The sequence below is a fragment of the Lipotes vexillifer genome, unplaced genomic scaffold (assembly GCF_000442215.2).
Source record: "Lipotes vexillifer unplaced genomic scaffold, Lipotes_vexillifer_v1.1 scaffold1927, whole genome shotgun sequence".
Lineage (NCBI taxonomy): Eukaryota > Metazoa > Chordata > Mammalia > Artiodactyla > Lipotidae > Lipotes > Lipotes vexillifer.
This window is the reverse complement of record NW_006769379.1, coordinates 41,104-56,794: the sequence shown is the minus strand read 5'-3', so window position 1 is coordinate 56,794 and position 15,691 is coordinate 41,104. Positions and strand designations below refer to the sequence as shown.

At 50.7% G+C, this 15,691-nt stretch overlaps 2 protein-coding genes across 2 annotated transcripts in view; both read left to right on the top strand.

Annotated features, from left to right (window-relative positions):
- Positions 1–2,755, top strand: part of CADM3 (cell adhesion molecule 3) — an 11,470-nt gene extending 8,715 nt beyond the window's left edge. The window contains exons 8-9 of the mRNA XM_007445585.1: positions 1,623–1,748; positions 2,637–2,755. Of these exons, the coding sequence (XP_007445647.1) occupies positions 1,623–1,748; positions 2,637–2,755 (245 nt within the window). The remainder of the gene's footprint in view (positions 1–1,622; positions 1,749–2,636) is intronic.
- A 3,926-nt stretch (positions 2,756–6,681) lies between these two features.
- ACKR1 (atypical chemokine receptor 1 (Duffy blood group)) lies at positions 6,682–8,388 on the top strand. The gene is made up of 2 exons (XM_007445582.1): positions 6,682–6,742; positions 7,370–8,388. The coding sequence occupies exons 1-2, from the start codon at positions 6,722–6,724 to the stop codon at positions 8,339–8,341; spliced, it is 993 nt and encodes a 330-aa protein (XP_007445644.1). The 5' UTR covers positions 6,682–6,721; the 3' UTR covers positions 8,342–8,388.
- Positions 8,389–15,691: the final 7,303 nt, after the last annotated feature.

The window sequence follows — 15,691 nt, the reverse complement described above, 5'->3', positions numbered from 1 at the left end:
CCCCGCCTCCCCCAACCCTGTGCTAGAAAGTGCGGTCCTGTTTGACTGCATCTGCTGCCAGTGCTGACGCCTGGTGGTAGAATGAGTTACTGCATCTCCTTCCAGAAATCATCCTAAACCGAGTTGACTCCCAACTACCTGGAGTGAAATTAAACGGAGCTCTGCCTAGAGACAGTGACATGTAATTGATGACCCCAGAGTTCATTTTGGTCGTGCAGACCTATGCTCTTCTAGGGAATTTACATTCCCATAGCCTCTGGGATAATTATCCAGGACTGATTTTTAATGTGGATTGTGTCTCACATTCTCCCGGGGGCAGGGGGAGAGGGGAGAGAAGAGGAAGAACAGTGGATAACCTCACTGTGCTCCCTCCAGATTACATCACACCCACCCCTCCTATCATAGAGCCCCGCGGACCCTCTTCTCCCTCCCTCCCAAGCAGAGCATAAAAACCAGAGCACAAGTTTTTTTTCCAAATAAGGCGGAGACAGGCAAGGAACTAAAAAGCTGGTCCAGTCAAGCCTGAGGAGACATAAGGTAGGAGAGACAAAATGTATGAGGAGTCAATGAGGCATCAAGGCTCAAGCTGAATCTATAAAACAATAGTAGCTCTCCCATGGGTGGGAGAGCCGCAACTACAGCTCATGTAATTTGGAACACATCAGAACTGTGTCCTGTCCTGTGCACTGTCTTCTGAGATCTGCGGAACTCTGACTAAGGCTGCGGCTCTCCTTCGCATGCCTGGCCAAGCCTGCGCTTGGGAATCTATCCTCTATAGATGCTGCTATGGAGGACAGATTCTCTATATCCAGTGGCCAAGACCTTGCCATCATGGGAGGAGGCAGTTCAGTCTTTGTCCTTCCCACAAACCTTTGGTTGGTGGGGAAGTGAAGATGGAGTCCCAGACCTCTCTGACGAGACCTGCTGGAGGATTGCATCTTGCTGGAAATCTAAGCTCCCCTGCCAAGAAGGAACACTGTTCTTTATACAGGGAGTCACAGCCCGTCGTCTTTTGTAAGGTGCTCTCAAAGTGCCTATTCCTGGCTCCATCAGTTTTTCACCTCTCCTTCCCTATCTGATATCAGGACAATGGGTGAATATGGTGAGAAGCCCCCCCTAGAAAGGCCAGCTCAGAATATAAACCAGATGGGAGGGTAAGAGGGCATGGGGGATAGGGAAGAAATACTCTGATAACCCAGAAATTGAAAGAAAGAGCGAGAGACACACACACACACCACAGACACACACACACACCACAGACACACACACACACACACACACACACACACACACACACAGAACAAGCGATGATTTAAACATTAAAGGATGATCTTTGACCAAGGTCAAGCTTCAGGTTCACAAACGCAACTTAAAAGGTTGTGAGCAGATGTTATCTATTTATTCATGATTACATTCTTTTAAAACAATTACTATGTTCCAGATAGTCTGTAAGAAACTAGGTACAAAATAAGACATATCCCTTTTTGCTGGAAGATGCCACTCCATTCTCCTGATGTTAGTCCATGTTGTCTGCTGTGTAAGAGGATCCATGGCCAGGTCAGAAATGCTGTAAGTTAAAGGTTCTTCCCACATCTGACTGTGTGCATCCCACCTCCCTCCAGATCCCAGTCCGGTGCCCTCATCCTCCAGCACCTACCACGCCATCATTGGTGGGATCGTAGCTTTCATCGTCTTCCTGCTGCTCGTCCTGCTTATCTTCCTTGGCCACTACTTGATCCGGCACAAAGGTCAGAGGCATGATGGAAGCATCAGGAGGGATTGGGAGTGGGTAGGGAGATCAGTGAAGGGCAGGCTGCAGGAAGGGCCTTTGGAGACTCAGTCGGCCCCTCGGAGAGTTTGAGGAAGAAAGAACACAGCCAACCCTGTGATAACTGAGCACCTCACAGTAGAGCCAACCCCACAGTAGAGCCTGATCCCTTGGTGGCCATCCAAGTAAAATCAAACCTTCCCACTAAGTCAGCTGCTGCTCCCATGCTGCTCTGCCTCCAGGGTCTCCTGCCATAAGACAGAGAACTGCTGAAACTCTGCCTCTTCTTCCCATTCCTTCCTGCACTTTCCTCCTTTCTGTTCAGCCTCATGTTTTTTGTCTTTTGGTCTCCCTGTGCCTTGTCCTCGCACCACCCCTTTACTTTTCTCTCCTCTCCTGTATCCCTGCCATCTCTCCCTCCCCTCTTCTCACATGCCTTCCTCGCAGACCTCCCCCTCTGTTATTCCTTCTAGCCAGCAGCTGGACTTACGTGGACTGGGCAAATGCTAGCCAGATCTCAGGTTCGTTGCCATGGAGCTGACCTAGCAGTTTCCCTATCACCACCTTACATGCACACACGCATATATATACACACACACACACACATATACACACACACCATTTTTTATTTTGGCCTGTATTATAGATCAGACTCTAATTAAAGGCAGGATTCATTAATTCTTGGAAGTGTGGTCAGGTGATGGATGTTGGCAGCAAGATGCAAATTAGGGCATGTGGGGAGGAAGAAAGCTCTAGGCAGGAGAAAAATTACAGAAGCAAGGTGTGGGTGGGTGGTGGGAAAGTGGACAGAGGGGCTTCAGAGGTTTGGAAACTGCTCCTAAAAGAAGGAGCCTCTCTCTCTCCCCAGGAACCTACCTGACACACGAGGCGAAAGGCTCTGACGACGCCCCAGATGCGGACACAGCCATCATCAACGCAGAAGGCGGGCAGTCGGGCGGGGACGACAAGAAGGAATATTTCATCTAGGGGCAGCCCCCCAGGGACCCCGTGAGGACTGCTGGGGTCATCACCAACCTGGACTTGTACAGAGCGACCCCAGGACCGCCCCTCCCGCTTGCTCCCCAGCCCGCCCCCCACTCCCCTGTACAGAATGTCTGCTTTGGGTGCGGTTTTGTACTCGGTTTGGAATGGGGAGGGAGGAGGGCGGGGGGAGGGAGGGTTGCCCTCAGCCCTTTCCGTGGCTTCTCTGCGTTTGGGTTATTATTATTTTTGTAACAATCCCAAATCAAATCCGTCTCCAGGCTGGAGGGGCAGGGGTCCTGGGGTGAGGAAAGCAAACAACAAAAAGAACAAAAACAAAATAAAAAACAACCCAGAGTGTTAGGAGGAGAATGAGGAAAGGGTAAGGGCAGGAAAGAAGCGGGGTCAGTTTGGTGGGGGGCTCTCACCAGCCCTCCATCTTCTGCAGCAGGGGCTTTTCCCGGACTTCTCCAGGGACGGGGAGGTTGTGACCAGGAGCTGGAGGTGGCTTTTCCTCTGTTAGTCGCACACCTTGAGCTCTGGACACAGGAGCAGGTACCATCTGACACCCCTTCTCCACCCCAACAGGAAAGGAGTGAATGGGGGTCCCCGAGGGGATGTGACCTGCAGGTGGCATGCAGCCACACGTGCGGGGGGACCCAGGGCTTCCCCATAGGGGAGGGCACAGGTCCTTGCAGTAGGGGCAGATTTGGAGAGGAAGGATGGTGGATATGGCCCCCCACGATGAACGAAGCCAGGCCCTTTTCCCAGGAACCGCCCTTGGTGGTGGGGGGCGCGGATAGCAGAGCAAGGCTGCCCCTCCTTGCTCCAGCAGCTGTGGGAGAGGCACTGCTCTGGGCCCTAAACTGCATCCGCTTCCCCGCCGAGGGGCCCTTCACTCTCACCCGAGCCCCTGGCCTGTTGCACGGCAACCACTCATCTTATGGCATTGCTCAGCAACTCCTCCCCGTCTTGTGCTGCCCTGTGGCCCTTCCTGTTCCCGAAGCTGTCCCTAGTCCTCCCTCCCTCCCTCAGCAGCCAGGCAGACATAACAACAAAAATACTAAAAGGAGCTTCACTGCACTGAGCTGTTTCCTGCCCAAACGAAGGGAATAATGTGAGTGCGTGTCTGTGTGTGTGTCTGTGCACATATGTGTGTGAGTGAGAGGCAGAGGGGCTCCTGGGCATGTGGGCGGGCTGTGGGAGGAGGGCTCCTGTAAAGGAGGGCTTTGGGAGCTGCCGGTCCCTAGGCAGGCTGTGTACCTCACCTGGGATGTTGCTCCATTCTGGTATTTTCCATGCCGTCCCCAGCGCCCATCTGTCATGGAGAAAACAGTCCCAGGGTGTGTTTTTGCTCAGTCGTCCACCTCATCTCTCCCTAAAACACAGGGCATTCAACCCCCACCTCCATTTCCCCTCTCACAGCCACGGAGTCAGTGCCACAGCCTTTGCTATGCATCCCCCAGGCCTCTCCCTGGCGCTGACCCTGGAATGACCACTGTCACTTCTTGTTCCCATAGTCTGTACCCGGCGCATTGAGGGCTGGGAGTGATGCTGCCTGTCTCCTTCCCATCTCCACCCCTGCTTTTGATTTTCTGTCTTCCTTGTGGCCGAGCCGGTTGCCATGGAGACGAGACTGCTCGCCCTCCCCGCCAGCCGGCCGCCCTGCCTCAGACCCAGGGTGCCCCTGGGCACTGCTCTGCCCCTCCTCCAGCATGTCCTCCTGCCCTGACAACCCAGGGGCGTGCAAAGTGGGAGCAGCTGCAGCCAGCAGGTCTGCCACCCCTTTCCGTTCAGGTAATACCGTTGTGAATCTTCCAGCCGCTGGTTAGAGCCCGGGGTCCCCTCCTCTTACAGCAGCAAGGCAGCCTAGGGCCCCAGGCCTGTGGGCTCCCTGCCTCCCAGCACCCGCTTTTGGGAAAATGACTTTTCCTCTTCGAGCTGAACCACTCTGTCCATATTACACAGAAGCCATATTTGTACGGGGGGGGAGGGGAGGGGCCGTTGTGCTGTGTGTGTGTCTGTTGGTGGGGGGGGCGGGGCAGGGAGCAGGGAGGGCATCATGTATCTTTATAATCTTTCTAACTCTCCTGTGCTAATCTCAGAGGGGCCACCCTCAATATATCTGGATTATCCGTGTCCTTCGGCTGCCTCCTTCTTGCCGCCCTTGCTCCTGTTGGGATGCTTGTGTGTAAGGGCTGTTCTGCTGCCCCCCCCCCTCCCCGCACGTGGCGCCTCCAGGGGTGGTGTGTGCCTTGCCATGCTGCTCGCTCGCCTCAGGGCATCTTGTATGGCATGGATATAACTCTCCAAGGGAGAGAAGTGTGTTCATCCCCTTTGGCCAGGTCCTTTCATTCCACAGCACCTGACTGCTCCCCATGTCCTGTGCCAGGCAGTGCTGGAGAAGAAGACCCCCCCAACACCATTCCGGGACCACTTCAGCAGACCCCCCAAACTCCCTTTCTAGCCCACCTCATGTTGAACTGGAAAATGAAGCTAGAGTCCCGGGAGAAAGGGGGCCGTCTTAGCAAGATGGCCATCCCTCTGCATCTTTGCTTCCACCTCCAGGCTGCACTGTGTGAGTGGGAAAGACCACTCGTCAGAACTGACTACCACATCCCGCGCTTTCTTGGACAAATGAAACAGTGTCGCCTAACCAGCCCTGTTTATCTCATCGTTCCAGCTCGGACACTCCATGACTCACCCCTCCCAATGTCCAGGCTAAGTGTCCCCAAGTGAGGAAATAAAATGCATGGTAGGGGTGCAGGGAGCCAAAGAGCAGAGATGACGTGAAAGCAGTGGGATGGTGGGGAGAGGGGGTACCAAGGAGCAGAGGTGTCGGTTTAGGGGCATCCTCCTGCAGGGTACATGCCTTTTCTCCCTGTGCCAACTGGAGAGAAATAGCTCTCCCCCACCACAAGAAACGTTACAGCTTGCTAAGATGCCAGGCCAGTGTAGCATTTCCAGAGCTTTTATGTCCCCCAACAGAAATATGAATAGAGATTACCCCATATGCAAGAGTCCCACTTTAAAATATGCTGTCCCATTGTCCCCCAGAGCCTGCTTTAACTTGTCACGTCATGTGTTCTGCTTGGTATGGAAGATGCATTCGCTGTGCCCATAGGTGGCTGGGCAAGTGCCCAATCGCTCCCTGAAGTAGATTCATTATGCAACCTTGACAGCTGCCCCCGAGCCCTCCCTCCTCTCACACTGAAACACCCAGACCTGGAGATAGCAGTGCACACACCAAGACACCTGCCTAAAACCTAGCACTAAGTTATGATACACAGGATACACGATACACAGCCACACACACAGACAAGAACAGATAAGTAAGTACATTCCTACACCCAGACTGATACACAAAGAGCCCCTGCTCGCACACATGTGGCTCAGGCTGTCAGCATCACATGGATCCAGCCACAAGCACCACTAACACCCCCTCCCACAAACACGTCCCTTTTGAACTATCTTTCCTTGGATCAAGTTCAAGGGGACAGAGAAGCAGTGAGAGCCATCAGCTGCCCTTTCCCTCCAACTTCCCAGCACATCTCTTATCTCTGTCTCACACTTCACCTCTGGCCCCCTCTTCCTTCCTCGTGCTTGAAGAATCCCTTTATGCTGGGAACCCCCTGGCTTCTCCACCTTCAGAAAGTCTCCCTTTCCATCTTCGGGAAAATACCCACCTTCTGGTCCCCACCTTTTTCCTTTCCTGAGCGCAGGTCCCCACCAGCGGAATCCACCCTCAAAACAGGAAGCCCTGGGCCAGGGCCTCAAGTGGTCCTGAGGTTCAGGAAGGCAGTGGGCGTGGGGTAAAGACTTCCTGAATGCATCCCCATCCTGCACTGCCCGCCCCATAGCCCTGCCCAGAGCCAATGGCCTTCATTAGTCCCTGGCACTTATCTGGGAACCACAGCCACTGACAGAACTATCCCAGCCCATCTCTCTGCCTGCCCTGAGCCCAGCAGTGTCATGGGGAACTGTCTGCACCCGGTGAGTGTGGGTCTGAGCCCACAGCCCCTCCCTCTCTGCCCCCCCACCACTCCTTCTGTCTGCCCCTCGGGTCTGTATACCTCTCTTCTTCTCTCATCTCTTGTCCCTTCCCTCGTTTTCCTTCTCCCCTTTTTACCTCAGTGTCCTAGGTCCTCCTCATTCATCTTTGTCAGTTCCATCCAGACCTCCCCCCTCCCCGCTCTCCCAGTCCTGTCGACTCCCCTTCCCTTGCTTTTCTTTTCTTTTCTTTTTTTTTTTTAAAGATTTTTTTTGACACGGACCATTTTTTAAAGTCTTTATTGAATTTGTTACAATATTGCTTCTGTTTTATGTTTTGGTTTTTTTGGCTGCGAGGCATGTGGGATTTTAGCTCCCCGACCAGGGATCGAACCCGCACCCCCTGCACTGGACCACCAGGGGAGAGGCCCTTCCCTTGCTTTTCTATGACTCTTCGCTCCTCCTGAGTCGCCCTGCCTTGTCCTCTCCCACCATCCCCACTCCATCCAGCTCTTCCAGTCCCCACTTCCCCACTGTCTTTCTCTCCCCACCTCTTGCCCTCGGTTCCCAGGATACCCTTCAGTGAGGTAACTAGGTGCTCTGATTGCCCCTTCTGAGAATGTCCTCCAGGTGGCTGATGACAACTCTACTAAACTGGCCATTGAAGACAAGATTTGGAGTGAATTTCTTGAGACGTACGATGCAGACTATAACTTCACCGATGTGGAAGCAGCTGCGCCCTGCCACTCCTGTATCCTGCTCAACGACTCCTCACTGCCCTTCTTCATCCTCGCCAGTGTCCTGGGCATCCTGATTAGTGGAGCTGTCCTCTACGCGTTTCTCAGACCTCTGTTCCCCCGTCAGGTCTACCAGAACTGGTCTATCCTGGTGCAGTTGGCTGTGGGCAGTGCTCTCTTCAGCATTATGGTGCCCGTCCTGGCACGGGGGCTAAGTGGGGCCCTCATCACCTCCCTGTGCCACCTAGCTCACTTGGTCTCGTATGGCTCAGCCTTTGCCCAAGCTCTGCTGATAGGGTGCCATGCCTGCCTGGGCCCCAAACTGGGTATAGGTCACGTCCCAGGCCTCAGGCTGGGGATCAGTGTGGGACTTTGGGGAGTGGCTGCCCTATTGTCACTGCCAATCACGCTGGGCAGTGACACTTCCCATGGACTCTGCACAGTGACCTTCAGCGGGGAATGGGAAATTTTGCGGTACATACATGCTGCAGCCTGTTTTGCCATCTTCATCTTGTTGCCACTGGGTCTGTTGGGAGCCAAGGGGCTGAAGAAGGCATTGGGCAGGGGGCCTTGTCCCTGGGTTGATATCCTATGTGTCTGGTTCATTTTCTGGTGGCCTCAGGGCATGGTTCTGGGATTGGACTCCCTGGTGAGGTCCAGGGCCATGGTGGTGTCAACATGTCTGGCCCAGCAGGCCCTGGACATGCTTCTGGACCTCGCAGAAGCCCTGGCAATATTGCACTGTGTGGCTACACCCCTGCTCCTCGCCCAGGTCTGCTACCAGGCCATTCAAACTTCTCTGCCCTCCCTGCCCCTCTCAGCAACACAGTCTTCTCATCTGGACATCCTTGGATGCAAATCCTAGCTCTCTTCCCACCTGTCAACCTGAATTAAAGTGTACGCTGTTTTTATGAAGCTGGTGGTTTCTTGTTTTGTCTGGGGATGTAGAAGAGAGGCAGGAGAATGGAGAGAGAGAGAGAGAGAGAGAGAGAGAGAGAGAGATTTCACACCAGACTTTCCCGTCAGTGTCTGCTTCTCTGGCTGGCCTGGGGAGAAAATGAATGATGTGCAAACATCCTCGGGGCACACAGATGTTCTCTTGAAGTGTGGGGTTACTGCCATCTCAAGGGGGAAGAGCAGGGGGACCAGAATATGAGGAGAGCAGCTAAATCTAAACTAGAAGAGATGGCTTAGCTAGTAAAGAAGAGAAGCTGTTGCAGAAAGCAAATGAAATCGGAGTAGAAGCCAGAGAGAGAAAAACAGAGAAGGCTGAAGATGAGGCCAGAGCATGACTCCTCCTCCCGGCTCAGCCTGTCCAGCCTTACTACCTGCCTTCTGTCTCCCTGTTGGCTTTGCCTAGAGATCAGTGTGGTGGTAGGGAAGGTAGAGAGAAGCATCCTGAGGGACCTTACTTAGTCTAGGGAACATATCAAGATAATTCTAAAGCCACTTCCCTGGAGTCATCTCTCCGAGGTTTATTCCTCAGCATAATCCTAATCCCTGTGTGTATGTGCATGTGTGCATCTGTCTGTCCTCAATCTGCTAGAACCCATATCCACGTTAGATGCATGCATGTAATAACAGATGTCTACGTGTATACTTGCCTCTCCATCAGTGTCCGATTTGCATTTGGGTATGCTCCGATCTCTCTCAGGCCTCTCTCTTCACCTCATTCTGTTCTCCTTCCTTGTTCTCAGGATATGGAATCAGGATTTGTAATTCACTCCTTACCAAATGAGTTTTCCTTACTCCGGTTTCTGTATCTAGTCTTCTCCGTGAAGGATGTGTAGAGGGAAATAAACAAACCAAGAAGTTGTGAAGCCTGAGATACTTAATGGGGAAGGACCTGATCTGGCTGGGTCATGTTCTTGGATGCCAAGAATTTGGATCCCAAATTTCCCTTTCAAACACCTTTCAGCTCTCAAAATAAACCTTTTTTGTTTGCCACACAAATACATGCTTCTGCTTTCCACGCTGTACACTTTCGCCCTGGGCGCCCTCCCCCGCCGCCCCCTGCCTTTCTCTGGATGCTTAGTCATGATCCTGAGGGCTTTTTCTCAGCCAAGTTCAGGTGATGATGGGAAGGACCATGAATAAGCCCCACTTCATAAGAGGAACAAATACTTGCACCAACAAATTCACCGTCTACCCAAGATGCCACACACACACACAAATGAGTTTCTCCCTCCAACCCAGTCAAAAAGCTGGGGAGACTTGAGAGGTACCTTATATCTGTCTGAATCTAGGTATGGTCTTTCTTTTTTCAAAGATGTGCTATAGGGCTTCCCTGATGGCGCAGTGGTTGAGAGTCCGCCTGCCGATGCAGAGGACACGGGTTCGTGACCCGGTCCGGGAAGATCCCACATGCCGCGGAGCGGCTGGGTCCGGAGCCTGTGCTCCGCAACAGGAGAGGCCACAACAGTGAGAGGCCCGCGTACCGCAAAAAAAAAAAAAAAAAAGATGTGCTATAACTGGTTTCTCCCCTAAAGAGTTTCTGCTTGACTCTGGACTTTGGAGCTAAGTAGGAGAGTGCAGGAGAGAAGCAGAGATGAGTTAGAGCATCCTAGGCTCGGGGAATTTTCCTGGGTGGGTGCAGTGACAAATCCTCTCAATCCCCCACCTCCTGTCTCTTAGCAACCACCAGATTAGCTGCCGATTGGTGTATCCTAAATTGAAAGGCGGGATTTAGGGACCTATTAGAGGCGGGAGACATTCTGAAACAGAAAGGAAGGCAGAGAAAATGAAGAAGAAGGACATAATTTACAAACCTAAATTATGCTAAGGTCTCCAACCACAGTTTATGCATGTGTCCCAGTGTTCTCTTTTTTCTTACTCCCTTTCCCACCTATTCTCGTAGTCTGCCCCCTCCAGCACCTGACCACTCTCAATCCTTCAGACATTGGCCAACTCCTTTACAAGCTATTGAATTCGGAGGCTGACCTAGTTAAGGGGGAGGAGAGGGCATTTTCGACTTGCTGAATCTTCCAGTGTCAACCTGATGCAAGGGAGGCTTAATTTAAGACCACTGGGGTTGTCTTATCTACACCCCAAGCCATGCCTCCAGATAGAAATCCCTCTTTGCTCAGTCCTGTTAGAGAGACCCTCAGATAGCTCTGCAGCTCTCACATCTTTCACAAAAGAAAGGCAGAGGCAGAAGCCTGCAGCTGATAAGAGGTCAGGATGGGTTGGAGACGCCTCCCCATGGCTATCTCCTCCCCATTCCATCTCCACAGCTTTGCCCCAGTCCCCTAGGGGGCTGGCCTTTCCCTGTGTTATCTACACTGCATAGTTCCCTGTGTTATCTACATTGCATAGCTCTTCTGTAAGTCTAAACCTGGCCTCAGTCATTTCTTTAAGGTTTTCCTGGGGTCCTGTCACCCCAGTCCATTTAACCCACTGAATGCCACCAACCACTCCCAAACTAGTCTAACTCTGGCATCTTTTCTGAAACCCTTCAGGAATACAAATCCTACTTCCTTTGAACCCTTAAGAATTTAATCTCAGGGAAGGCAGAGACTTTAGCTGTGTATGAGTTATTGGGTCTAAAGAAAAATATCCTCTCAGAAAGATGACAGCCAGGGAGCAAGCTCTTGGGAACACTCCACGCCCTGGGTAGGGTCAGTCTGCATTGCTTCTTTATGGAGACTTATTTCCTAAGGTAAGGTGGAAGATCACATTGACACCCATAGTTCATTGATTTCAAACTGCAGCCCCTCCCAAAGGATTCAGGAAGCAAATATCTGGTCCTCACACCCTTTTATCTACTCCTATTTGTGTAAACCCCCAGCTCCATCATCACCTTCCTCCAGGAACCACCCTCAGAGAATTCTGATTGAAAACTTCACTGGGGTTTCAAACCCAATTCACTGCCAACTCTAATTGCCAGGGATTTGGATGAAAACCATTGTATGCTATCCAATTATTCTCTGGGCACAAGAAGAATCACAGTTTTAATTAACAATAGCGCACCTTGCAGACGAATGTGACTGTTTAGGTTAATAAACAAGTCCAAGCCCTTCCAAGTCATCTCTGCACATCTTCTAATGATTTGGGCAGGAAGGGCGTGGGGCATGCGGGCTGTGCGGGGAGGTCAGAAGTCCATTCAGCCAAAATGTGTGTCAGCTTTCATCTTCCCTATAACTATCTGGTGAAGGGAAGAGGGAATCTCCAGGAGAAAGGGGTCCTTGAAAAAATTGACTTAGGGAAATTTAGGGGCATAGTATTAGGGGGACTTTAGGCATCTTTACATCACCCTTAGATTTTTAGAAACCTTTTAGACACAGTTGTAGAAACAAGAGAAAGAGGTCCTTGTAATGCTCAAATATCTCTGATTCATTGTCCATTTGTTTGCAAATTTGATGTCTTCCATGAGATCCCCAAAATTCCCAAACCTGCCATTTCTCCCCATATTTTTGGGTATGTTCCTACCATATTTGGGGGACACTTAGATGTTGTTTACTCCCTAAGATTTCACAGATAATGTCTCAAGTTCCACCCTTGACCTCCTCAAGGATCATTCTTTGTTCGTTTTCTCCTGGGTAATTCTCTGCATCCTGGAAGAATTCACTGCATGTGACTCTAAACTGGATGTTTCTGAAGGGCCTGGGCCTTCTCTTCTCCCTCTACATCAGGTATCATCAATGTATGGGGGAGGGGAGATGGCAGGTCTCTTGGAAAATCTGATGAACGTTGTGAAGTCTCTTTTCAGGAAAATATAATATTACACCCCAAATTTGGTATTTAGTTCTCCCAGAGCTAAACTCATATGCTTTCGCACTGCCTATTGGGACTTCCATAAGTCTCCTCCCTGCTCACTAAGCCAGAGGCCCAGTGACCTAGGGGACTTTCTGTTCTTTGAATGGGCAAGTCCTGTTTCCACTCTAAGAGTCTTTGCCCTTGACATCTCTTCTGCCCAGGATGCTCTTTCCTGTGCTTTTTCCGTGACTGACACCTTCCCATACTTGAGATCTCAGTGCGAATCTCGCCTCCTCCAAGAATGACCTTCTCTGACATCCAATGGGCTATAGCCCCCGGCCACCTCACGCACCCACTGATTCCCCACCAATTCCCCTGAGATGTTTCCAGTGTACCATGTATCACACATTGAAATCGTCTCTTTCTTCATTTGTTTGCTTACCAGCTTATTTCTAATCTACCCTTCCTCCCACCACTAGAAAACTAGCACCAAGAGTGCAAGAACTTTTCCCCTTTTGTGACTGGAGCATAGTCAGAGCTCAGTAAACATGTGCTAAATATGGGAATTAATTAATTTTATATGAATAAAGCATGGTCCCCACCCTGGAGGGTTTACGGTCCCATGGGGAAGAGGAACAAATAAGCAAAGAATTAGCACAGAAGAACTGCCAGAAAACGGAGCTCCTCTCCCTAAGTCCTATAGGCCATCTCTCCCACACCATGCAAGCATCTGGGGGCTGAAGAGACTGGAGGGCCGTCAGCATACGATTTCTGGGAACCTGTTTTCTGGATCAACTTTCAGGTGGCTGAAGCTGGGGGACTTCACCACAGTTCCCCAGCCATGTCGGAGGAATAATGCGTGCTTTCCTTTGGGACAAAGCTGCGAGCTTTGGACAGCAGGGGAGAGCTGGGAAGGGCTGTCATTCTTCGTCTTTATTTGCGGAAAAGTGAGTCCCAGGAGACTCACCAGAGTTATGGGAGACAGTTTTCCATTGGCTCAGAACCAAATTTGGAGCCTAGCCACCTCCTCACATTTCATCACACTCAGCGGGAGAGCCCACACCCTCTTTGGATCTAAAAGTCATTTCCGTCTCCTTGATGATTTTTTTCTTCTCTGTTCTCCCTCCTCCTCTTCTTTAGTTCCAGCTTAGTGCCCCTGCCCCCTAGCCCTTCCCAACCTCTGAACTCTGGTTCCTTCTTTCCCATTCTGGCCTCTGTAGCCAGAATATGGCATTCATCTCTCTGCAGTTCTAGGTACTTTGTCGGGTTAACCCTTTAAGGCACTTAAAGGTGTACAATTCATTTCATTTAAAGGATGTATTGAGTGCCTTCTAAGTTCAAGACACTGTGAGAGGTCCCAGAAGACACAGAAGTGAATCAGACACAATTCTGGACATCAGCATCTCTCTGGACTCATCTGGTCCCCTCCTGTCCCCTTCCTTCCTTGGTTCACAGGCTTTCCCAGCCCTCTCCCTAATAATCCTGAACATATCCAGATCCCAGGACACACTGGAAATCTACAAGGCCCTCCGTCACATAGACCGCTCCATCCAGGCCTCTGTTTCACAGCTACAGACTCTTAGCAAACCATAAAGCCCCCGGCCAATGGGTAGTTCTGTCTCTCTGTCACATCCAGAATGTTCTTTATGTACAGATACAGAGAAGATACAAGAGTAAAGGACATTTTTCCTTTCACACTCTTATAAGGTAGATGTGGTGGATTCTGGAAGCCAGTGCAGTGAAGGGCAATTACTCAGAAAAGAGGGGATGGGTGTGGAGCATTGGAAAAGAAAGCTGTTTACAAATCAGTTGGCCCTTTTCTGTCTGTGACCTGAGAAAGAGGTGAGGAAGAAGTGGACTCTCTTGACTATCAGCCTGGAAGCTTCCAAAAATATGACCATGTTTCTCCTCCTCTACACCTACTTCTTCAGGCCCCAGAAGAGGGCTGCTCACTTCACATTCTTGATTGATTGACAGAGGGAGATCTACGGAAACTCTGGAAGTGTGAAAGGAGTAAGTTGGAGGGAAGGTCACTGAGATAGAAAAAACTTTTGCAGAAATTAAATAAAGTTTGAGAGATTAACACAAAACCTGTGTTTTAAAAAATCAGGGCTTCCCTGGTGGCGCATTGGTTGAGAGTCCACCTGCCGGTGCAGGGGACGCGGGTTCGTGCCCCGGTCCGGGCAGATCCCCCATGCCGCGACCCGTGAGCCATGGTCGCTGAGCCTGTGAGTCCGGAGCCTGTGCTCCACAACGGGAGAGGCCACAACAGTGAGAGGGCCCGCGTACCGCAAAAAAAAAAATAAAAATAAATAAAAAATAAAAAGTCAGTTGCATATGGGCTTCCCTGGTGGTGCAGTGGTTGAGAGTCCGCCTGCCGATGCGGGGGACACGGGTTTGTGCCCCGGTCCGGGAGGATCCCACATGCCACGGAGCGGCTGGGCCCGTGAGCCATGGCCGCTGAGCCTGCGCGTCTGGAGCCTGTGCTCCGCAACGGGAGAGGCCACAACAGTGAGAGGCCCGCGTACCACAAGAAAAAAAAAAAAATCAGTTACATAAAAGCAGGATGGAAGAGGCCTGGCTCAACAAAAGTTCTTATGGAAAAAAAAAAAAATTTAGAGGTTGCGCTTGGGCACAGGCTAAAGATGACTCAATAGTGTGTGTAGCAGCCAGAAAAGCTAATGCAGACTCCAGCTGCGTTAAGAGATGTGGTGTACAGGACATGGGGGGGCACTACACCATCCTCTCCTGCCCAGGACAGGCCATTTGGGGAATAAACGGCTCAGCTCTGGGTACCAAACGTTGGACACTAACAAATCAGAGTTCTTCCAAGGGGGGTTGTCAAAATGATCCCACTCCAGAGACCATGCCTATTCTATAAGCAGGGGCTGGAAGAGCAGGGTTGAGGGTGGGTGGGGCATTGACACTGGAAAAATGTAGAAAAATACATAGCTATCTTTGTATAACTGAAGAGTTGTCCTTGAAAGAAGCATTAAACATATATATAGCTGGAGCTTTAGAACTAGAAACACGGGATGCGGAGAAATAACAGAGATTGATTTTGACTGAATGTTAGGAAAGGCTTTCCTCAACAAGATTGCAGATTACAGGGATGGGCTGTGGCATTCTTTTTTTTTTTTGATAATGTAAAAATATAATACACACACACATGCACACACACACACACACACACACACACACACACACACACACACTATGTGCTCTATACTGCTCTGTGTTCTTGTTTCACAGTGATGGGCATAGAGGATGAGGGCCCTGCTTTTGTCAAGTTTAGAGACAATAAGAGAGGCAGAGATTAGACACTAAACACACAGATAAATTACAAATGCTGTTATAAGAGAAAAGAACTGATGCCATGGAAAAGAATAAGAGGATAGAACTGATCTGAGTCAGGATTTCACAATAACAGAAAGGACTCAAGCTGAGGCTGGACAGTAACAAATCATCAAAATATAGTCGAGGGATATCCCATGCTTTGGGATAGAGCCAGGACCAGTCC

Excerpts from the sequence above, each read along its gene's own strand:
- ACKR1 (XM_007445582.1), top strand. The coding sequence starts at position 6,722 with ATGGGGAACTGTCTGCACCCG. Across the intron at positions 6,743-7,369 it reads TGGGGAACTGTCTGCACCCG|GTGGCTGATGACAACTCTAC; the intron begins GTGAGTGTGGGT and ends AATGTCCTCCAG.